The 24,528-nt window shown below is 46.3% G+C and overlaps 2 protein-coding genes and 1 long non-coding RNA gene across 7 annotated transcripts in view; 1 reads left to right on the top strand and 2 right to left on the bottom strand.

Moving 5' to 3' along the window:
- ASTN2 (astrotactin 2) overlaps positions 1 to 24,528 on the top strand; it is a 672,988-nt gene that overhangs the window by 491,342 nt on the left and 157,118 nt on the right. For all 5 annotated transcript variants that reach the window (XM_082208795.1, XM_082208797.1, XM_082208799.1 and 2 more), the window contains one exon: positions 406 to 585. In XM_082208795.1, the coding sequence (XP_082064921.1) occupies positions 406 to 585 (180 nt within the window). The remainder of the gene's footprint in view (positions 1 to 405; positions 586 to 24,528) is intronic.
- LOC309524411 overlaps positions 1 to 24,528 on the bottom strand; it is a 409,164-nt gene that overhangs the window by 368,346 nt on the left and 16,290 nt on the right. The window lies entirely within an intron of this gene.
- TRIM32 (tripartite motif containing 32) lies at positions 9,179 to 24,437 on the bottom strand. The gene is made up of 3 exons (XM_082208908.1): positions 24,380 to 24,437; positions 17,112 to 17,185; positions 9,179 to 12,012 (listed from the first exon to the last, which is right to left on the bottom strand). Exon 3 carries the CDS (start codon positions 11,957 to 11,959, stop codon positions 10,013 to 10,015), a length of 1,947 nt encoding a protein of 648 aa, XP_082065034.1. The 5' UTR covers positions 11,960 to 12,012; positions 17,112 to 17,185; positions 24,380 to 24,437; the 3' UTR covers positions 9,179 to 10,012.

Raw genomic sequence — 24,528 nt, 5'->3', positions numbered from 1 at the left:
AGAACCCGGTGGCAGGTGATAAACAAATACTCACTGATCTTGCTGTGTTGGTTGCTGAAATGGCTGCATTGAAGGTCACAGTCTTGCAAAACAGGTCCAATGGTGTAGGTTCGAAGGTGGGCGTGTGCAGAGGGGTAAAGAAGAGCAAGCTTCACCTGAGGAATCCTTATGGAAACAGCAGTGCAGGAAATAGTGAGTAAAGTTCCGCTTGCCAAGCACCAAAACTGGAATTTGTAGGAGAAACTAATAGAGAAGGAGGGCACATTGAGCAATTGGTCAATAGTGTATGTGAATGGTATTCCAGGTTCCCTTCTGTTGCATCATTTCTTAACTTAAATATATATATATATAAAATAAAATAAAATCTGTGACATCCATCCTCCTCCTCCCTCTTGGCTCTTACAGGATTTTTTAATGTCCTGAAGATCCTGAACAAGGACAGCAGCCGTGAAGAACTGCTCTACTTCATTCAGCAGTATGGCTCCCACTACATAGCAGAGGCCCTCTATGGATCCGAGTTCAGCTGCACCATCCACTTTCCCAGCAAGAAAGTCCAGCAGCAGCTCTGGTTCCAGTATCAGAAAGGTAAGATGCTCTTGGAGGCTAGCAGAAGTTTTCTCGCTTACTCCCACTTTGCTTTGCATATCACGAGTTCTGCATATTTCCTTCTTTTGCATGGATGAGAAGAGGGCTGCTTTCCAGTGCAGGAGCCTGGGGCCACCACTTTTTTTTCTTCTCCCAGATGCAAACCTCCCCCCCCCCCACTCCCACCAAGTCCATCTGCACTCCTTGCTTTCCGCCTGCAAGGCTTCCGCTTGCTGTCCTCTTTCTGAGCCCAACGTGCTGCGATCCTTGTCATCTGCTTGCCAGCCCTCTGAAAATTGCTGAGGGTGATTTGAGTAGGTTTCTATAAATGTGACATAATTGAGCTGTCTGGGAATGGTTCCGTTTTATCGCTTGCGACAATGACGGTCTTTAAGGAAGTATATTAATTCAGCAGCAGACTCATTGTGCAGTGCCATAAATAACCAGACACATCATTAAACAGGGCAATAAACTTTGGGACTTTGAAGTGATACAATTAGGTTATATTTCTAAAAGTTCAGCGATTTGCAATAGCCAGCTTGTTTGCCGCCTCCAGAAAACTACATGCCCACCTGCTTTTTGCAGCTTGCCTGCCACTTACCATTTTCAGAAAGTTGGGCCACTGCTAATCCCAGTCCCCTGCTGGTTAAATTGTATAGCTTGTTGTGAAAACAAATCTCCAGAAATAATTGATCAGGGTCCATCAGCATAAAACCCCATTGTACACGAGATAAAGATCCTCCTCAACACTCTGTTTGTTGGTGACACAGGATGGAACTGCAGTGTGCTGGAATTGGGGGGGGGGGGGTTGCTCCCTAGGGACATTTGCCTCACTCCTTATCTGCTGGTTTATAAGGCTATTAGCTATGATAGCTATCTACTGTCTGCAGTCTGGGATTGGGCTGTGCATTGCATTCAGAAGAAGAAATGGAACACTGTGAGCATAATATACTTTTAAAGTAAATTTGAAGCATATCACATACACACACACACCCCCCCCCAAGAATTCCGGGCACTGTAGTTTGTTACAGATTGATGGGAATTGCAACTCTGTGGGTGATAAACAGCAGTGCACATAGTTCTTGGGTGGGTGGGTGGGGAGTGTTTCAAATGTGCTTTAAAGTTATTGTGCATAGGCAAGTTATTGTGCATAGGCAACCTGATGCAAGACAGTGCGGGTGAATGAAATCCACAAACTGGATGCAAAACAGTTTGACGCTCCAAACCATTTCCTGGACAGTCTTTTCCCCTCCCGTGTTTCCCTATGTGTTGTGTTTTGTATAAAATGCATTCAGAACTCATCTAACCCATTTGCTTCAGTCTTAAACAATGATAAATGACAACTTCCTGGTGCTGCCTTACTAGAGAGTGTGAAAAAGTGAGTGTGTGCTCCTCCTTCCATGTCATTGATCTTACCCACTGTGTGATTTCTGGGGAGTCTTAAAAATTTTGATTATAATGATGGTATGAATGAGTAAACTAGACTGAATCCTGTAGGTTAGCAGTGCAGGTTTGTGTAGTAAATCCGGTGTAAAGTTCAGCTTGGTTGAGGGATTTGCCCTTCAGTGAATTCCACTCAGTAGCTTTCTTTAAAAAAAAAATGTAATGTCCTTTCCCACTAAGAGAAACCTTTACTTTTCTGCATTTCGCTTCTTTACTGATGACAATACAGCAGCGGTTGCCAGTGTGGCGCCCATGGGCACTTGTGTGCCCACAGAGGTGTTCCTTGGTGCCTACAGGGCTCTCCATTCCAAGTGACCTTAAGTTTCGAAGAAGAATCCAATAGGATAGCATTTGTGTGTGGTGCTCACAGTCAGTTCTCCAGTTTGCCAATGTGACCATGGGAAGCAAAAAAAGGTTGTCACCCCCTGACCAACAGATAGATTGGGTGGCGCTGTGGGTTAAACCACAGAGCCTAGGGCTTACCGATCAGAAGGTCAGCGGTTCGAATCCCCGCGACGGGGTGAGCTCCCGCTACTCCGTCCCAGCTCCTGCCAACCTAGCAGTTCAAAAGCACATCAAAGTGCAAGTAGATAAATAGGTACCACTCCGGTGGGAAGGTAAATGGCGTTTCCGTGTGCTGCTCTGGTTTGCCAGAAGCGGCTTAGTCATTCTGGCCACATGACCCGGAAGCTGTACGCCGGCTCCCTTGGCCAGTAAAGCGAGATGAGCGCCGCAACCCCAGAGTCGTCCGCGACTGGACCTAATGGTCAGGGGTCCCTTTACCTTTTATGCAAATAAGCATCTTTGCATTTTGCGTCAGGGCAGGGTGTTGTGGCATTTTTGCTTTCAATAACCCGGCTTTCAAATAATGTAGAGTTCCTTCTTGGAAAGTAGCGTAACAACTGTAGCTGAGAGGGTTTGTGAGGGTTGAAACCAGGTTATTGTTTCTTTGCTTATCATTTTTTAATGCCTTATTCTTCCACAAAAGAGCCAACCATTGTTATCTTCTCTCCACCCACCTCACCCCCAACCTCACAACAATCCTGTAAGGCTGAGTGTCACCTGGCAAAGCTTCATGGCCAAGTAAGGATTTTAAGCCATGAATCACTGCTCTAACTCCTATACCACACTGGTCCTCAGTTATATACTAGTTGATTGAAACCACAAGACCAAGACCACAAAACACCAATGAGTGATCATGTTTCTGGTATCTGCTGTTCTGTCATCTAATTCCTCTTGCATTGCTTCACCAGTGTGAGGGCAGAAGGAGAGAAACTACCTTGACCTTTTTTTAAGGAGAAAGAATTTGGAGAAATTGCAACATTTCACTGGGGACAGCCATTACACTAGCTACCGTCTGCCTCAACCATCCCATCCTAAACATATGCAGCTGTCCTGGACTGATTCATATTGTCTACTCTGAGTAGTTCTCTCCATGTTCTTCCAGAGTTTGGAGATGCTGGGGACTGAACCTGTTGCTGAGCCTATATACCTTAAGCAACACACCTAAGGAAAAGGGCAAAGAGTTCCAAGATGGAATATTAGTGGAATGGCTGTTGTCATCACAGAGACACATCTCCACCGCTCTAAAACAGGGATGGGGAACACTTAGCCTTCAAGAAGTCCTCCAGTTACCATCATCCTTGACCACTAGCCATGCACAGAGGGGCGAGGGGGGTGGCAGGGAGTTAAGAGTCCAGCACCTGAAGGGTTACAGCAGGCTTCCTCAACCTCGACCCTCCAGATGTTTTTGGCCTACAACTCCCATGATCCCTAGCTAGCAGGACCAGTGGTCAGGGATGATGGGAACTGTAGTCTCAAAACATCTGGAGGGCCAAGGTTGAGGAAGCCTGGGTTACAGGTTCTCCAACACTGTTTTAAATTCATCACACAAGATCTACCAATATTGTAAAATGCTGTAAAACAACACACTTGGCGACAAAGATATCACAGCTGAGCCATGGGACACCCCATTAGTTCACCATTTAAGCACAAAATCATGTTTATATAGGTGTGCTGAGTATATCCTCAGAAATTGACCCACCCTTGACTATGGGATTAATTTCCCTGAGATTCAATGCCCAAGCTTGAGAGCTACCACTAAAGGTGTGTGTCCCTGATCTAGGTGAAGATACACAGAGTCCTTCACTGGAAGATTCAGGGAAGAGCCATAACTCAATGGTCGAGCATCTGCTTTGTCATTGTACACAGTACTGAGCTTGATGGACCAGTGGTCTGAGTCAGTATAAGACAGATTCCTATACACCCAAAACACATAGACAAAATATGAATTCTTTGCTTCTTAATGCTTTAGAGGAGATGGTTTTTTTTTTTCTTAAATAGCCCTACCTTTACCTAAAATTTCTGCTGCAGCTGCTGCAAAAAAAGAGAGAGATTGTGTTCAGGCTGCTTCTCTTTGTGTTTAAGAAATAATAGGAGCCAATACAATAAAGGAAAAGAAACCCCTAATATCTGAGTAGCAGGGAGTCAAACTTGATGAAGTTACCCTGTGTACGCCCACAGGAATTTCTGTTTGCTGCTGTTGCAATTACTGCACCTCCTAATAGCACGAGAGAGAATGCTTCTGTTTCTTCCCTACCTACCAAGCATAATTTGTTTTTAAGACCTTGTGAAACAGACCTGCCATTAAGGGGGAGGAAGGAGGAGAGAGAGGAGATGAAGTGTTTTTAATAACACCAGCTTTTTCTCTTCTTATTATTTTTGCAGTGAACATTTAATTCAATTTCCTCTCTATTACTCAGCCTTCTAAAAACACAATGCACCCTCAAGCACACAGCCAGAAACAAAAGGCAGAGCAAAACACATTTGTGCAAGTGACAAAACAGTTACCCAGCTGTTTATTAATCCACATATGTGTATACCGATAGCGAATGTGGGTGAAAGAGTGCCTATCAGTGTTGGGAGCGAAACAGGGGCCACCCCCACACCAAACTCAAAATGGTTTCTACAACACTTAGGTGTGCCTCCCTGCATACACAGACGTGTAGACATGGTGCTGTGGGTTAAACCACAGAGCCTAGGACTTGCCGATCAGAAGGTTGGCGGTTCGAATCCCCGTGACAGGGTGAGCTCCCGTTGCTCGGTCCCTGCTCCTGCCAACCTAGCAGTTCGAAAGTACGTCAAAGTGCAAGTAGATAAATAGGTACCACTCCGGCGGGAAGGTAAACGGCGTTTCTGTGTGCTGCTCTGGTTCCCCAGAAGCAGCTTAGTCATGCTGGCCACATGACCCAGAAGCTGTATGCCGGCTCCCTCGGCCAGTAAAGCGAGATGAGCACCGCAACCCCAGAGTCGGTCACGACTGGACCTAATGGTCAGGGGTCCCTTTACCTTTAATGGGATGAGATGTGTGGAACCAAATGTAGCCCCAAGGGAGCTGACCATGCTCAGCTGTCCAGAAGGGAAGCAACACTTCATCTCAGCTGAAAGAGAAAAGTGGACCCAAGGAGCAGAGCCATTCCTGTTAGGGGCTGAGGATATGATTCAACATTTGTTTGAAATTAATGGATCTGTGGTAAGCCCTGTTTGTATTATACATTCAGATCATTATCATACTACTTTAAGTGCTCATCACTTCCCTGAGGAATTGGAAGCTTGTTAAACTGTAGTTCGCTATTCCCCTCACAGAGCTAACAGTTCTCAGAGTGGTTTAACAATATTTTCGTAAACTGCTTTGAGGATTTATTACGATTGAGTACAGTCAAACCTCAGAACTCAAACGTAATCCATTCCGAAAGACCACCTGACTTCCGAAATGTTTGAGTTCAGAGTCGCGGCTTCTGATTGGTTGCAAGAGCTTCTTGCCCTCAAGCGGAAGTTGCGTCAGACGTTCGAGTTCCGAGGAACATTTGAGAACTGGAACACTTCCGGGTTTTTGGCGTTCAGGAACTGAGACGTTCGGTAGCGGAGCCGTTCGAGTTCCGAGGTTTGAGTGTATATACATTTTATGAAAATAATCGTAATATTTCCCTCTTCCCTGGGAACTGTGGTTCTGTGAGGGGAACAGAGGTCTCGTAACAACTATCAACACCCTTGTTGTTGTTGTTTAGTCATCTTAGTCGTATTTGACTCTCCGTGACCCCATGAACCAGAGCATGCCTTGGAAACTCTCACTTTCTTCTCTAAGCTTCTCCTGGAGCCAGCGTGGTGTAGTGGTTAAGAGCGGTAGTCACGTAATCTGGGAAACCGGGTTCGTGTCTCCGCTCCTCCACATGCAGCTGCTGGGTGACCTTGGGCCAGTCACACTTCTGTGAAGTCTCTCAGCCCCACTCACCTCACAGAGTGTTTGTTGTGGGGGAGGAAGGGAAAGGAGAATGTTAGCCGCTTTGAGACTCCTGAAGGGGAGTGAAAGGCGGGATATCAAATCCAAACTCTTCTTCTTCTTCTTCTTCTTTTTAATGTCCATGGAGTTTTCTTGGCAAAATACTGGAGTAGTTTGCCAGTGCCTTCTCCACTCAACACCCTTAGCTTACCACATTTCCCAGGATTCTTTGGGGGGAAGCCAAGACTGTTTCAAGTTGTATGCTCCTGTTTTAAACATATAGCTCATGTGAATCATCACTCAGTAAGAACTCTGGCTTAGCAGCTGCTTGCAAAAGCGATTCTCTCCTCACCAAAGCAGGAAAGGCCAATTCAGAGAGTTCTGCTTTGCCAAGAGAGGCACGTGGACTGCAGCTGGGGTAGAAACGTCCTGTGTCTTCCTCCATCTGTGCTGAAAACAGGACAGCAGAGCAGATGCAAAGAGCACCCCCCCCCATACAGCGAGCATGTGGGGTGGACCTCTGTGAATCACAAATGCACAATAAACTAAAATGTGCTGTTCCTCTTCCCTCTGCCCATTTGCTGTCGGGAGAGTGGAACAGATGGTGGGCTTTGCTTAAACTGCAATGTGGCTATTTGGCTAAAGCCAAGGCAGTCAAGTGCTCTGTCAGCAGAACAGAGTGGGCTTTAAGTCCACTTAAATGAACCTATGGCTTTCCCAAATGCTCTCTGTAGTGGGATATTGACTACAAAAGATGCTCCCTGGAACAGCATATGCGGCAAGTGCTTATTTATAAAACACAATATTGCTTCTGCAAATCAGTCTGGCACAGGCTGTGTGCAACAGCCAGCTCATAAAAGCAAACATTTCAAAATTGCAAAAAATAAAAAATAAAAAAATATATTGATAGGCGGCAGTTATAAATGTAATGTTTATCGAAGGGCCGTGGGTGAAGGCAGCACAGCAATTAGACAGAAGAGACACACACATACCCCAATCCAGGTGATTATTTGCAATCTCAGTTGTTTCTACATACTGAAGCCATTCTTTGTCTCTCTGTTTGGTATAAAAGCTCACTGGCAAGGCCCACCCATTAAAGCTAAAACCCACACAGGAAGGGGCAGCCCACACCATCAGCTTTCCATTTCATTCACACAACTGGGATTGTGGGTCACTGTCGCTGTATTTGGGATATTACCATAAATACAATCCACCTTCTTTAGAAGCAATAGTTGGCTGCAATCAAATCTATCTTAAAAATAAAAATAGTACCCTTTCACTGTGCTTTAGATCATTATGTAGCATCTCATGTGCAGTCCATCATGAAAAGGTTGCTTATGTTGGAGCTAAAACAATATTCTGTTTCTCATGATGATAAAACATGGAAATATAGCAGCTTTTAAAAAAGGTAAGGTTTGGGTAAGGGTCCCAATAGCAGAGGGACAAGTTCTCCACTCACCAATACTATCATCCAGGTCTTCTTTCTCCCTAACTATGCCCTTTTAAAATGTGTGTGTGTGTGTGTGTGTGTGTGTGTTATTGGGTTGTTTTTGTTTTTATTTTTATTATGTATTTTGTGGTTTTATATTCTGGTTTTATCCTGTGAGCCACCCTGAGACCTGCAGGTATGGGGCGGTATATAAATTTAATAAATAATCATAATCGTTATTATATGAATATTATTCCCCTCTACTCTCTTCACATCACACACTTAACAAAAATCACACAACTCTGCATGTCATTAAGAGAATGAACACAAACAAACACAGTCCGCAAAATTCATTCCAAGTGCAGAGTCTGGGATCTTTAGGACAGAGTTACAGAGTCACACTAGCACAGAATAAGATCTGTGGTGTTTTTAGGTGTGTGTGGGTTGTGCCCCCTAATTATTCACACTCCTTCACTTTTTTTGGTATCCATCACCTTAACTGTAACCCTGCCTTTCCTGAACTGTCTTTGGGAAAAACTAAAAGGAGGCTTGAAGAGAGAGCAGCCTGCCAGTCCCCCTTTTCGCAAGAGTAAATTAGTAGGAAAGGTATCTATATATCCAGCTCTTGCAACTACAGTGGGAGCGTAGTGATCCTCTATGTTCTACATAATACCTGTCACATCCAAAGCATTTCAGACCAATTAACACTCCACTCTTGCTTGACACAGCCAGAGCACAAACCCATATGCAGTAGCTTGGCCTTCCCCAGCCCATGTTGAGAATGCAAGGGCCATGATAACTGGAGCTTTGGCGAGCTGTGACTTTTTTTCTCCTTCCAGCAATCCAAGCCACTACAGAACCAGCTTGAAATCATTTTCCCTGCCCCAGCATTTTTGCAAGGGCACTGCTGGAAGTGAACACCGTTAATTCTGGCAGATTAACGCTGGGCAACTGTGTCCTATTTATGCTTAACAAGCTGGTTTCCTTTCTCTCTGAGACATTTCAGTTACATCAGAGGATGTGTTTCTTGTCCTTTTTTGGGCATGCCTAGGGTGTGCTAATTCACCCAGCTGTGGTTTCATGCTTCATCTGACCCAAGCCTTATGCCCACTGGCTGATGCGCAAACCCGTCTGTTACCTTAAATAAGGCCTAGCGGCGTCGCTGGCAACATAGCATTTTGCTGTGAAAGGAATTGAGACGTGAAGACATGGCGTGCGGGGGGTGGGGGGAGATCCCCTGTAATGAAATAAAAAGCTGCCTTTCCCCCATCTTACGGACAAGTAGCTTTTCCGTATGGTGCAACTAGTGGAAACCCATCAGGCAATGCAGCGGTGTGGAATGCTGGATATTGAAGGTGCAGGGTTAAACATATCGTTTGTCAGATTTGATCTTGTTTGCTTCCAATTTCTCCTTCCCCTGGCAAAAACATCAACAAGAAACATGGCTTTCCAAGACATTTTTTTTCCCAAGCGAGAGACAACACAAAAGTCATGAATCAAAAACAAATCTCGGATCAGTTCCCATCCAGCAACGCTATCGCTGCTGTTGAAAACAAAAGGTTCATGAACATAGAATCCTAGGAGACAGTTTTAGCTTCAAGTCAAGTTTCCTGCAATTGCAGCAGTCTAACTTCAGAATGATAAATGGGCAAAAAGTCAGTCTCTCTCTTGCACACACACACACATACACATTAACACATGTTGAGCGCTAGGGCTCTGTTGGCACTGTAAGAATGGGTGAGATCCTGGTTTGGGGAGGAGGGGGGTTGATTTCAAACCAGGACTGTGGTGATGAAGTGTTTGTGATGGGTGGGCTGCACCAACACAGTTGGGAAATTAAAAGGATTCAGTAGTGGGGAAAGTACTACCAGCTACTGTGGTGAAAAGGCCAATGAAAAGAGACTATTGCTGGAGCCCTGATACGCATGCAGTGGCATAAAGTGGGGGTGGAACCTACAGGTGCAAGGCAGGACTAATAAAAATCCCAGCTCTCTTTTACCAGCATTCTCCACTTACTCAGGAGATTTACTTAGCTAACTTCTATTTTAATAATAATAAAATGCGCACACACAAACACAGAGATTGCCTATCTTTTCTTCTAAGAGCACACACAAAAAAGGTGGCCACTGCACCAGTTCAGCCAGGACTGTGGCACACTCTGCTTGAAAACTATGGCACTGAATCACAAGTCAGTCTACTAGGAACAACAAAGGAATCTCTTGTGTGGACACACATGTTACCCCCCCCCCACACACACACACCATGCCTTTTCCCTCTTAAGGTGTGGAGTACCTCCTCAGGTGGTAACTGTAGATCTTAATGCAATGATCCCAACAGTCCAAGACCAAGAGCTGTCCTTTGGGGGTGATGGCTATGCCAACAGGGCACGTGAGTCCCTCCCGGATTAAGATGTTATAGCCACCCCCTTTTGGAAAATGCAGTATTTCCTTCCGGCTGCTGTCTGCAACGATCAGGTCCCCCCGGGCGTCCACGCACATCCCTGCGATGCACCGGAAGTCCTCATTCTCCGAGAAGAAATGGCTGATCTGCCGGCCAAGATGGCCATCTGGGCCAACGGAACCAATCGAAAAGCCTCCTTCCAAGTGGTGCTCATGTTGGCGGTTTTCAAGGTTCAAGCCCAGCCCCTGGGTGAAGTAGATAGTCCCTTCGGTGTCACAAGTCACGAACTTGGGCCGCACAGCGCTACACAGGCAACTGTACTTCACAACCCCAATGCTGCGGTCTACTGTGAAGCACCAAAGCTTCCCCCCTTCCACATCCGTCACTACAAACTGCCCCGACGGGAGGGCAGTGATGCCCCACGGCTTGCTTAGCTGGCTCCTGTGGCACGCCACACAGTGCCCGTCCATCGTGTACACCTTTACAGAGTTGTCGTAGCTGTCGGTCACGCCAATCAGTCCATTGCAGTTCATGGTGACAGACAAAGGAGTCAGGTTGGGCAGATCTGCTCCGAGAAAGCTGAGCACAAAGCTGTCAATGCCACTGGGACTCCGGCGGATCTCCTTTAGGAAGCCCTTGCGGGTAAAGACTTGGATTCGGAAGTTTCCGCGATCTGCTACAAGCACCTCCCCCTGGGGCGTGACATGCAGGCTAACGGGCAGGTTGAAAGTCCCTGGAGTGCTGCCTTTAGAGCCCATCTTCTTGAGGAAGTTGCACTGCTGGATGCTGGCTGCTGCCTCTGGCATGCGTGGTTTGGTGGGTGAGGAGCAACTGGGCAGCGAGCTGACCTCTGCGTCAGCCACGTTTGCCTCCCTGAAGGAGACAGAGGCCACTGCCACCATCTCCACCTGCGATTCCTCCACATTGATGCTCCTGGGTTTTTTAACCACTTGTCCAATCTGCAGCGGCCCAACATGGCCTACCTTGAGGAGCTCAACTTCTTGCAGGGTCAGCTCTTTGGGGAGGCTGTTCATCAGTTCAGGTTCCTCTTCATCACCCTCTTCCTCTAAGAGGGCTATGTCTCCCTGTTTGATTTTGGCAAGGAAGTAGTCACACCGTGACACAATCTGCACTTCGGCGATGTTCAGCAGGTAAGCCTGCTCCTCCATGATCTGGCTGTTCACTTTCTCCACCTCAGAGAGGGAAGTGGTGAAGAACTTTCGGGATCTAGCAAGCTCCTCTTGGACTTTGCGCTCCTCTTTCCCATACTCCTGCAGGACGGCTTTGTACCTTACTTGGAGGTCTTTCGAAACTCCTTCCAAAGTTGCCTTCCTTTTCTGCAGGTCCCCCATGAGCTCTCGCAGCTGGCCAAGCCGAGCCCCAAATTCCCTCCTCCGTTCGTCGGCTGCCTCTTTGATAGCAACCACGCCATGCCCCTGCTGCACATGCTCAGCTTCTTTGCACGATTCACACAAGACCATGCCACAGCTCTTGCAGAAGTGCTTGGGGAGCCTCCGCCCACAAGCCTTGCACATGAGGATGCCAACTGTTTCGCTGAGTCCCGCTGTGTCTATGATCTTCAGCACGGTCAGGTTGTCCGTCAGCTGAGCCAAGCTGGTGATCCTCGTGACTTTGCTGCAGAAGGGACATCGTATCCCGTTGATGCTGTTGGCCAGGAGCTTCTCAGTGCACTGTTTGCAGATGGTATGCCCGCAGTGCAGCAGTTTCGGCCTTAGGTACTCTTCGGTAAAACATTCCATGCAGATGGGGCATTCCAAGACTTCACGGAGTGCGTCCACATTGAGATGAGGGGCAGCAGCCATGACTTTGCAGGTGAGGTCGAGAGTGGCTGCATTTATCTCAGACGTTTTTGATGCTGTTTGGGAAAAGAGAAGAATAAAATATTTAAGTCCTAGTGGGTGCTTAGCCCTTCCAATATTCTGAACCAGGCTGATTTAATTGCACTGCTTTTTTTTTTAAAAAAAGTGTCAGGCTTCTAGATCTCATGACATTTTTGGTGTGGAGCAGGGAGCTTCTAAGACTAAAATGGACATAGAAAGAGCTTTCACTGGCCCAAGTGAGAGATTCCTTACTTCTGCATCCCTCTACCTATGCCAAGCCATTATCTCACAATAATCCAGTGCATGCAACCTACTGCTTTCATTACACCTCTAGGCCACCATGCCCTTCAAGCTTTGAGTGGGTTGCAGTTCTCTCTCTCTCTCTCTCTCTCTCTCTCTCTCACACACACACACACACACACACAATACCCAGATTTGGGTTTGTTTCTTTGTTTTTTTTTGTCACACTAAATAAAGCCATGGGCTCAAAAGGTACAATTAAATAGGAAGTTTAACCTTCACAGCTGAACTGCCCCAAGTGGAAAGGAAAGTTCGCAAGTTGCAGCAGCTTTGGCACTGAGCAGGTCTGAATGTGGAACAGCCTTTTGAGAGGAGCACAGTATGTACCCCTGGCCTTTCAAAGGCTCTGCACATGCCAAATAAGTAAAGGGCTAGCATGGGTCAGCAAAGTTTTTGTGGCTTGGGGCGGTTCACGGTCCCGCAGACGCCGCGGTGGGCCTGAGTGCACACACGTGCAAACGCTATTTCTGGCACTCCTTCTGGTGCAGAGGAGGCGTGTGCAGCTTCCTGCAGCCAATGGGAGGCCAGGCAGCATCACAGAAGGCGGTCCCTGCTCTGTTCCCCACCGGTTTAGCGTGGCACACAGGAGCCGACTGAGCGGGCAGTGGGGGTCCATGCGCAGGTTAAATGACCCCCACAGGCCGCTTGTGGCCCATGGGCCTTAGGTTGCAGACCCCTGATCTAGCGCAACCTAGGTAGGAATGCCTCTCAAGCAGAATGTTACTCTTCAGAGCTGATGCTAAATATAATCCACCTTAATAAATCAGATCTGTTTAACATGATTTGGATTGAGAGAAGGACTGCAACTCATTGCCAGCACACCTGTTTTGCATGCAGAAGGTCACAAATTCAATCCCTGGGAGCTCCTGTTAAAAGGCTCCATTAGAACAGGTATGGGGGACCTTTGGCTCTCCAGATGTTGTGGAATTACATATCCCATCATCCCTAGGCATTGATCATGCTTTCTAGGGCTAGTAGGAGTTGAAGGTCAGCAGCACGCAGAAGGCCAAAGGCTCCCCACTCCTGAATTAGCAGGTGATGGGAAAGATCTTCCTGTGCCTGATATCCTGGAGGCCATTCACAGCAGATGCTACTAGGATACATGGAAAAATATATCTTGCAGTACAAGGCAGGTTACCATATTCCTAGCATGGTATAGAATAATGAGGCGACAAATTGACTAACAGAGAAAAGAGTATGAGATGAGAAGGACATATGGGAGAGAGAATGGAGAGCTGCAGTGTTATTTCTTCTAAGACATGGCCAAAATAATGGTCATGACCAACTTAGGTTGATTTGAGCTTTGGGGAACCTTTGGCCCTCCAGCTGTTGCTGAACTAACTCCCACCAGCCCCAGCAAATATATCCAATGGACACAGATAATGGGAGTTCTAGTCCAGCAACAACTGGGGGGGGGGGCAAAGGTTCCCCTTACCTGGTTAATTTCTGTGTGTAACTTAGTGGAGGGGTACAACCTATAACACCGATTCATATTTTTGGGGCAAAATATCTCAATTTTGGGGGTTAGTCAGGCTTGGGAGGGGAAATGTGGGGGTGGCATGAATGAACAGATTCTTTTAGGGACTAGATCACCTTCACACAGCTTCAGCAGCATGCATGTAGCTGGTGAGGGGCCAGAGCTATGTAGAGAGCGCATGATTCACACACATATTGGACTTGGATTCAATTTCCGAAATCCTTAAAAGATGTGAAATTGCAACGCTGGGAGAGATGCCTGCCTCAGTTTTTAGAGAGCCACTCTGAAAAGCCATGGCTCTGTGGTAGAGCATCTGACTTGCATGTAAAAGGTCCAGCTTCAATCTCTAATGGCAACTGCAGGTAGTAGGGCTGTGAATGTCTCCTGTCTGAAGCCCTGGTGAGCTCCTTCCAGGCTGTGCAGGCAATACTAAGCTAGGTGGAGCAGTGGTCTGACACAGCAGAAAGTGCCTTCATAACAGGAGAGGATGACCACAGTTCAGGAGGAGAGCGTACATCTGTGCACCTCAACCACAGTTCCAGTCACCAGCCTCAGGTAAGATGGGGCAGGGGACAGGACTCCTGACTGAAACCCGGGAGAACTGCTTCCAGTTAGGAACAAACAGATAAGATGAGCCAGATAAGATGGTTTTCTGTGTTCATAAGAGGAGCATAGCTCAACACCAGAGCTCTGCTCATGGGGAGTCCCAGAATCAACCCTTAGCGTCTGCTGTCAGTAAGCAACATACAGCACTGGATTAGGTACGTGCAGGCATGCTCTGCATGCAACATATACAGGTTTTAGTTAAAAAGGTTTAGTGTGAAAGAGTGCTTGAGACCCTGTGGAGCCACTTAAAAGTGGAGTGGAAGGAAAGACCGATGATCTGGCTCATTGAAATGTAGCTTCAGAATGGGAAGGCCATCACTCAGTGGGAGTTTTCATGCTACCTGGATTAAGGTTAGAGATTGTGAAGCAATGTTGCCAGTCAGAGCATGCGGTACTGGGCTAGTGCCTTGATTCCATATAACAGAGGTTCATGTGTTTACATACATTTGTTCACCCCTGTGGAGCTGTACCATTTGTTGGGTATCAGGAATGGCAAAATAAAGATCCTCTTAGGTTACACGTCAAAGACCATGTAACACTGCTTACTGCGGAGATGAGTTTGGAAAAAATGTGAAGAACAAAGGATATGGACTAGGTGAGGGCAATATACCACTCCTGGTATTAGTCACCCAAAACAATCTTTCAAAGCAAGAAACTTCAACAAAAACCATAGATTTGATGTCTCTTAACAGGCTTTATGCTTTCATGCCTCAAGTGTTCCAATCAGTGCTGGTACAGCAGGGGTTGATCAGGTGCTTTAAAAAATGATTGCAAAAATCCTGTGCATTTCCCTGTGCAGGGTCACATTCCTAAGCAACCCCCTCCACATGGGCATTTTTTTGGGTAAAATACATGTAATTTCCCTTCTCAACTATCCTTAATGAGTCTTGTAACAGCCAGATATCTTGCACATACTGTATAGTCAATCTAATGAGACGGTATTGTTATCCAGGCTCCCAAACCACTTCCCTATTCCTTTCCTTTATATTAAACTCTGCATTCTCGGGATTCCAGCTGTGCTGTCTTCAAAGTAGTTAAGCCATTGAAAGCCATTGAAAAAGAGCCACACAAAACAGGTGGCATCATTAAGCCATTATGTGGTAGGATAGAGATGGTCTACGTCTTCCTCGTGGATTTGCAATTGGGAAAGCTTCCAGTTCTGCACAAGAATACAAACTTTCTATGCAGAAGATCTTGGGTGCAATCCCTAACATCTCCAGCTAAAAGGATCAGGGAGCAGATGACGAAAGAGGTACCAGCAGGTGGTGTAGTACTGAGCTAGGTGAACCAATTGTCTAACTTGCTATAAGGCAGTTCCTATGTTCCAAATAGGGACGCGGGTGGTGCTGTGGGTTAAACCACAGAGCCTAGGACTTGCCGATCAGAAGGTGGGTGGTTCGAATCCCCGCGACGGGGTGAGCTCCCATTGCTCGGTCCCAGCTCCTGCCAACCTAGCAGTTTGAAAGCAGGCTCAAAAATGCAAATAGATAAATAGGTACCGCTCCGGCGGGAAGGTAAACGGCGTTTCCGTGCGCTGCTCTGGTTTGCCAGAAGCGGCTTTGTCATGCTGGCCACATGACCCAGAAACTGTACGCTGGCTCCCTCGGCCAATAAAGCGAGATGAGCGCCGCAACCCCAGAGTCGCCCACGACTGGACCTAATGGTCAAGGGTCCCTTTACCTTTACCTATGTTCCAAATGCTTGGTCATTAAAGGAGGGGAGGGTGGGTGAGAGAAATCCTGCACAACCACTGGGGTTATTAGAAAACATGAAGCTAGAGATGCATGACACTGGCAACCCCTGGGTTAGACAGAAGCCTTGTTTTCATCCAAATTGGGAAGGACTAGAGCACTTTCATAAAGCAGATAGGGGACCCATGTGCCCAAATGCTTCTCCATATAAATATTTTTAGAACAAGAGCAACAAAATCCCTACCCATAGAAAGCTAGCATGTCAGGGTGAAGGGTTCTGCCTAGTCTTCTCTCCAGCATACTGATTTTCTATGTGCAGGGACTGTTTTTACTACTTTGTGTGGGTCCTCATCTGCAGCCCATAATGCTACAGCCCTACCTATCATAGCAACTTTAATACCTGAGTGGTGAAAACTCCCTAACCTGCTACCAAGCAGAATCTGATTATTAGATTTTTCCATGGATGCTGCAAGACACTGAACTTGCTGGAAATGCGCTTCCAGGAGACATTGATTGTTATCTGCACATGTACAAGACTAGCAGATGCGTGAGTTTCTTTGTGGATTCTTGGCTTGGTAAATTGCACAGAGGAGCTTCTGAAATGAGCTCCGAAAAGTGGAGAATGAGAAAGTTGGTGGCTTTTTAACAAAAGAGGGGGCTCTGGGCTTTTACAAAACAAAAAACAGTTAGCTGTTTGTGGGGGGTGGGTTGCAGTTAAACAATGAATTTGCACATCTTCTGCTTATCAGCTTTCTACAAAGTATGACTGCAAAGAGGCATAAGTGCAGGGGAATTTCTAGATAACCAGAAGGGGATGGAGGATTCCAGGCACTATTAAATAATACACTGGCCACATTCTGAGGATCTACTTCTTAGCAATAAACGGCAATCGGTTTTAATAACAAGGCAGATTTGTGACTGGTGAAACTAAGTAGTGTTACCATTTTATTGGTACTAAATTCACATCATAAATACTGTGTGTGTGTGTGTGTCCGTCCCCCTGCGTGTTCGGATGCAGTTACTGGAAATAATTCAGCAACTCAGCCAACTTGGTCTTTACCTCACTTGTGGTAGATGATCCGTAATGACATCCAAGCAGTCTTTGTCTTGTGTGTCTCGTGTCAAGGCAGTTCCCTGGATTCACAGAGGCAAAGAGAGGGGAAAGAAAATCGCAGTTAATGAGCAAGTTTCAAGCTGCCCCCACCCTGCCCTCAGAAAGTACTTTAGATACTACAAGAAACATGGTTCCAGTTACAGATGGGTAGCCGTGTTGGTCTGCCATAGTCAAAATAAAAAAATTCCTTCCTGTAGCACCTTAAAGACCAACTAAGTTAGTTCTTGGTATAAGCTTTCGTGTGCATGTAAGCTTTCGTGTGCATAAGCTTTCGTGTGTGTATCTGAAGAAGTGTGCATGCACACGAAAGCTTATACCAAGAACTAACTTAGTTGGTCTTTAAGGTGCTACAGGAAGGAATTTTTTTACAAGAAACATGGTTAGCAATAAGGAGGTATATTCCTTGTCAAAGTAGTAATAAGCCCAACACTTTCCAAGCTGTATTCAGCTCTTAACAGGAGAAATTTAAATCTAAAGACAAAAACATAAAGTCTGAAGGAGACCAGCACTATATTATTTTTACTTCCCTCTGTGCTAAGCGTGAGCTGAATCAGTTGGGTACAATTTCCTGGTAGGGCCCAATTTGAATAAAATTAGTGCTGGAGTATAATTTGCTTGTCACAATTGTTTCTCTCTCCCACCCTAAAAAAGTACATTTACTCTATTTTGTTGTTTTCCAATTAATTTCATTTGCAGATGTTTGCACTAGGGCAAAACCTAACAAGCACAGCCAACAGAGGAGATTTAAAGCTGACTGATCTGAACCAGAATTCTCAGTTGCATTGGCTCCCTCTGAGCTTGGGTTTACTGAACAATTTAGTTGTATGATGTCGAAAGCCCAGAGCGCGGTGCCAGTTCTGGGAGAGAATAGCTTAAAAGGAATGATCTGCAAGGGAAACTGTGGACAGAGGAGTGTGGGCTTAACCCATTCCATGGCTTGTGGTTCCCACCCACCCACCCCTTTCCACCAGCTGCTTGCTCTTCTGCTGAGATTCTGGACACATTTTTTGCTGTGGTTGGGGAGAGGCTTACAATGAGAGAAGAATGGTTGGGTGACGTGGTGGGAGGGGGGCAGCTGAGAGAAAGATGGAGGCAGTTTTGGGGGGAAGAGGTGGGTTGCCCACCACAAATCATGTTCCAGTCTTCCCCATAACTTTTCAATTCAGTAGCCACCTAAGCTCTTGTCCCCATGGCTCCTGCCAAATGAGCTCACACCCACAAGATCTGACCAGTCCATACCATCTTGGTATTTCTGTGCTTCCACTTTTAACAATGGCAACAGAGGCAGGGTTCGAAATTAGCCAGGCGACAGGCACATTTTGCACCTGCCTTTTGACCACTTATGATTAAGTGAAGATGCCTGGGCCCCTGACATCTCCATCTGGGAATCACTGGATCTGGACTGTTTCCACACACTAATACCCCATCCTGCAGAATACAATCAGTTGTATTTTATCTGCACAATCGGAATGAACTTCTGGAACCAAAATGCTTTTTCTGTGCAGCCTGGGAGCAGTAAAAGAGGTTGGAATAGGCCAATGACTTTTATTATTTAAGTTATCAAAGCTCTTAATCTAGTTTAAGGTTGTCATCTGAATTAGCCAGGTGTTTAACTGAGAATCATTCACAGTCAATCCATCACTTGCCCCAAAATAGCAACTAGACATTCAGTTTTGGTGACTGCAACCTTGGTTTAAGGAACCATTTGACACCTAGCTTATATATCTGAGTTTTTAACACTGAACAGAGGTTTTAGTATTCAGGTTTAAAGTGATGTATAAGAGAGTAAGTACAACACAAAAATGAAGTGTTTTGCTAGCAGTTTTATTCAGCTTCAAGTCTTATAAACACACTCTTCAGTACTCTAGGTGCACACTTGAGTGAAAGAAGTTGGCATTGTTGGGGTGCTTGGAGGGGGCAAGCATGTTAGCAGTTGCTCAGCAGAAACTCTCCTAAGTGAGGCTTCTCAGATAGGAGGAGTGTAGTTGCTTAGAAGACTGCTTAGCAAAAGTGTGACCAGGTGCGCTGCCTTGCCCCCACAATTGAGGGAGCCAGGGCTGTGCAGGTAAAGTTAGAACACCCTGCAGCATGTGTGCATAGGTGCTACTGAATTTTGAGGGGGCCCAGCCCCCTCCCTGGAATTTTTTGGGGACCCTCAGCCCCCGCCCCTGAGTGTGACCATGATACAGTGATTGAACAAGACTCCATGAATGTGGAAACAAGGCAAATTAACCAAAATTAACCACGGATACAGCTGGAGCCATATGTAAACAAGCCAAAGCGGTCTGCTAACGTGAGGATGAAATGGCACCTTAATATCAGAAGGAAGCCCTTCCAAACGTCTGTCGTTTATTCAAGGAAGTATGGCACATTAGCAGATCTGGCTCAAAGCATCCCAGTTTGGTTAATAACAAAGGGACACGAGACTCTCTCCCCACACCCTTAGTGTTTATTGCAGGCGAGTGTGTCCCCCCCCCCCAATATTAAGGGAAGTGCAAGGAGCAATGAATTCAAACTGTGGCAGATCGGATTTAGGCTGACTGTGGAGAAATATTACTTAATTTGTAAGGCCAGTTGAAAAGTCTCAGGGAAGTCTAAACTTGTAACACTCAAAACCACTTTAGCCACTTTGCTGTACTTGCAAGCAAGGCAATTAAAAGATTTGAAAGAGCAAGTTCGTTTTAACCCTCTAATAACACACTGTTGGTTTATAGTGGCCCATGTTAAAGTGATGTGGTGACATTTCTGGCTTAAGGAGGAAAAGCACCACCACAGTTATTCAGGAATGAGGGAATAAGGAGATCTGGGAGAGGCAGAATCATTTATAATCGTCAAATGCTGACACCCAGTTAGAATAGTCTTCCATCCCAAACTATCTGCTTATTCCCTCCTTTCTTAATAACCTTAGTTACACACTTTATACACACACTATACGCACTTTAAGCCCTGTAAAAACAAACAAAAACACCAGCGCAGGAGCTGAAATGAATAGCCCTCATTGTGGTTCTGCCGCCCTATAATGTACTGCATGGATGACTTCTTCTGAAATAGGGAATCCAGTACCCATTAGAGGAACTGGAAAGTGAGGTCTTATGTCTTCCTTCCATATCCAGTGCCACTTTGTATATTGACAAGGTTACCCAAGTATGGTATGGCTTTGCTGAGCGTGCCAAATGTATGGCCAATCCAAAGCATTTTATAATTTATAACTAAGGGGATAACTTTAACACAGTCACACTCTCTACTGCAGTTATTCTCCACATCTGTTCATGTAAATCTGGCTTAGGCAAACTTGGCCCTCCTGATGTTTTTGGGATTACAACTCCCATCGTCCTTAGCTAACAGAACCAGTAGTCAGGGATGATGGGAGCTATAGTTCCAAAACTTCTGGAGGGCCGAGTTTGCCTATGCCAGATGTAAATGGACTTATTCGCAGTCCTAGGTGCACTAATAATAATATGCTACTACCAATAAAGACTTTGTATTGTGCTTTCAGGTGTTCAAGCACTGTACATAATGATCCAGCTGTAGGGAAGCCACTAGGGCCCACCCTAGGGAGGAGAGGGAGACAGACATACTTTTTCAAGCCTTTGACTGAGCTGCACTTTCCAGGATATCGCTATAGGGAAGATGGCTACAGATACTGTGTTTAAAAAGTATTTTATTTCTGGTTTTCGTTTTTAAACTATTGGTGAATATTCTTATGCTCATTGAGGAGGTAACGTTGTGGAGGGAACGGAGGACATTTTTACCAAGATGTTGCTCTACATAGAATCACAAAACTGTAGTGTTGGAAGAAACCCAAGGGTCATCTAGCTCCACCCCCCTTCCAGGGCATGAATCTCAACCTACAATTCCTTGATCTTATCTGAAACCATACCAATTCAGAAAACCTAACTGCCTGCCAGTTGCTAATCTCCATTTCCTGAGCAAGGTTCTGGAGGGAGTGGTTGCAAACCAGATCTGGGTGCTTTTGGGAGAAACTGATTTCCTGGACATTTCAATCAGGGTTTAAACCCAGTTTTGGCACAGAAACTGCTTTGAGAAGCAACAAACTGAAGCTCAATCCAGATAAGACTGAGGCACTGTTAGTGGGTGGTTTTCTAGACCAGTTGGGTCTGAGATCGCCTGCTCTTGATAGGGTTACACTTCCTCTGAAGGAGCAGGTTCGTAGCTTGGGGGTCCTCCTGGATCCTTTGCTGTTGCTCGAGGCTCAGGTGGCCTCAGTGGCCCAGAGTGCCTTCCATCAGCTTCGGCTGGTGGCCCAGCTACGCCCCTATCTGGACAGGGATAGCCTAACTACTGTCATCTATGCTTTGGTAACCTCTGGGTTAGATTACTTCAATGCATTACATGTAGGGTTGCCTCTGCAGATGGTTCGGAAACTGCTACTGCAGAATTCAGCAGCCAGGTTGCTCACCGGATCAAGACAGTTTGAGCCTATTACACCAATTCTGGTCCGACTGCACTGGCTACCAATTAGTTTCCGGGCCCAATTCAAAGTGCTGGTTTTGACATATAAAGCCTTAAACAGCTCAGGACTGAAATACCTCAAGGACTGCTTCTCGTATGAACCTACCCGGACCCTGAGATCATCTTCCAAGGCCCTCCTTCATGTGCCGCCTCCTCGAGAGGTCCTGAGGGTGGCAACTCGAGAACGGGCCTTCACTGCAGTGGCTCCCCGTCTATGGAATGCTCTCCCCAGGGAAGTTTGCCTGGTGCCTTCATTATACACCTCTTGGCACCAGGCAAAACGTTTCTATTTAAGCAGGCATTTGGTTGATCCTATGCCCTTTTAAAAGGAGTTGGAGGGAGGTATTGGTTTGGGGGGGGGTTATTATGTATTTTGTGGTTTTATATTCAGATTTTACCCTCTGAACCGCTCTGAGACCTGCAGGTATAGGGCAGTGTATAAACTGAAAAAATAATAAAATAAATAATAATACCAAACTCTGCTTAGATTTGCAAATGTGCTAGCAGGTTTATTGCTGCATGTGTAAAGGGTGTTCTTTTAAAGCAGGGGTGGTGAACCTTTGACAGCTCCAGCTCCCATCATCCCTGAAAAGTTGGCCATGCTGGCTGGGACGGATGGGAGTTCAACTACATCTGAAGGGCCACAAATTCCCCCATTCTGATTTAAAAGACTGCTATGAGTTTTCTCAAGGACCAGAGGCTTTAAAAAAAAACAACCAACCACCACCACCACCAAACCAAAACCAAAACAAAGAACAGCATCTCCTCTTCTGCCTGGCACACACCTGTGATCCTATATATTTCCTTCAATTCTCTCCACAAAACCCAGCTTTTTTTTTCATCAGGCCTTTGGCACAATCTCCTAGTTCTTGCACTGCACCACAGGGGTGGGGAACATGTGCCCACCCTCCAATTGTGGTTGAACTCTGATTCCCATCAGCCCCAGCAAGCATGACCAATGGTCAGAGGTGATGAGAGGTACAGTTCTACCAACATCTGGAGACCACAGGTCCCCCACCTCTACTGACCTGTAACTCAGCCATTAAATATCCTGCCCCTGTTGCATTACATGTGGCAATTTTGAGACTGCAGTCTCCTCCTGCAGAGCAGACTGATTGTGCTATACTGTATGTATAAAAACGAATTGCTTATCTGGCTGCTGCTACAGGTGAAGGAACAAAAATAATTTAAAAAGAGGAGATGGTGACAACATTGGTAGGCTACCCTAATGTAGATTAGGAAGTTGATTGTCAGTTTTCAAAGAATCCACAAAGCAATGTGTATGTGTGTGTTTTCTACGTAGTGCTTTCTATCTTAAATTGTGTGACTTATCAAAGCAAAGATAAATTTGGGTTTGTATACCTTATGGCATGGAGAGGGAAGAATGTATTGCAATGCAGTTACACTCAGGACACTTTTTACAGGCTATCTTGGAAGTTTACTTGAGAGAAGGCAGGGAGGAAAGTGAACAGTGTGCCCTAATGAATTTTATTAATAATTATCAAAATGACACCATTGCATTTTTCCCTTCCACCCTTCTTGCAAACAGCTCTCGATTCCCCCCACGACCTTTATAATCTTCACAGTGGCCCTGTGAGGTAGATTAAGCTGAGAGACAATAAATGGCTGTCCAAATAAAACATGGCACTAAGCCAGGGAGTTAAAGTCATGCCTGTCCAGTCTTAATTCCAACATCCTGACCGCTAGGTTAGGGAACTGGAGAGGTAAAAATAATATTCGGCCCATGAGGCTTAGAGGCTTTTGTGGTGTACGAATTTTAGTCGTGTGCAGCACTGATCACATGCTGGGCATGGAGAAAGAAAAAGAGATTTTTCTATGCATGTAATCCATAGATCTCTATGAAATTTTGTGTGCACGCCATAGCTCACCATGAAACTGGGGCTTCTTTCAGGGAGCTCTTGTCAAACCCGCAGGGGGGCTGAAGATTATGCCCTTCAGCGCCTGAGAGATAAACGCTGCTTGTACCTCTGGAAGGATTTGGGGCTCCCTATGCAGGAAAGGACTGTGGGCTCCTTTCACCTGAAAGGGAACTTTGGCACAAATCTGCATGCAGAATTGCGGCTCCAGGAACTGCAGAACTTAGGTTGTGCTGCTGCTGCTGCTGCTTGCTGTCTCTCTTTTCGGCCCTCTCTCGCACATCCTTCCTACGGTGGGACTTGCTTCGGAATAGAAAGTGTGCTCCAAGCTGGACTAGAAGCCCGTTTTAAGGGGCACTGAGCAGCTGGAAATTAGGAGAACTGAAGTGTTTTAAAATAACAACCTGCTTTTGTATTGTACGGTGTGCGTGTGTGGTTTTTGAAAAAAAAAAAGACGTGTCCTTTGTTGCTTTTTCTGAAGTCGGGTCCCCCCGCCCCCGCCCCTTGTTCGGATTTCCGCATCTGTGGTGGGCCGGAAGCTGGCCTTTGGCGAGGCCTCTCTGCAGAGGGAATGATGCTCGCGTCTCTTTGCACGGCCAGATCTCTCGCTCTCTTTTTGCACAGGAAGCGAAGCGCCCGCAGCACCGTCTGCTTTAGGGATGCAGCGGAGGGGGAAGGAGGCGCGGCGGGATGGAAGAAGCAGCCTTTTCTGGGCGCAAATGAGAAGGGTGGAAGTTGCATGGGGATAACTGGTTGGGGAGGAGATGTGCTGGGGTCGCCCAGTTCCTGCCCGTTGCCCCCCTCCCTTTCCCCGGTGCGGCCACCCCTTTGCCCCCCCCCAAACAAAACAGAGCCCCTCCCTACCTGCAGCTTTCTCTCTCTCTCCTGCAGCTGCATCAAGCCTTTGTCCCCACCATCCTCTGCGCCTGCGCGAAGGGGCCTTTGCCACTCCCACTCCTCCCTCCCCCCTCCCCTTGGCACAACCCTCATTCGCTCGGCAACGTCGCCTCCTG

The sequence above is a fragment of the Podarcis vaucheri genome (genome assembly GCF_965113315.1).
Source record: "Podarcis vaucheri genome assembly, chromosome: Z".
NCBI lineage: Eukaryota > Metazoa > Chordata > Lepidosauria > Squamata > Lacertidae > Podarcis > Podarcis vaucheri.
The sequence above is the reverse complement of the archived record's forward strand: the minus strand, read 5'-3'. Positions and strand labels throughout refer to the sequence as shown.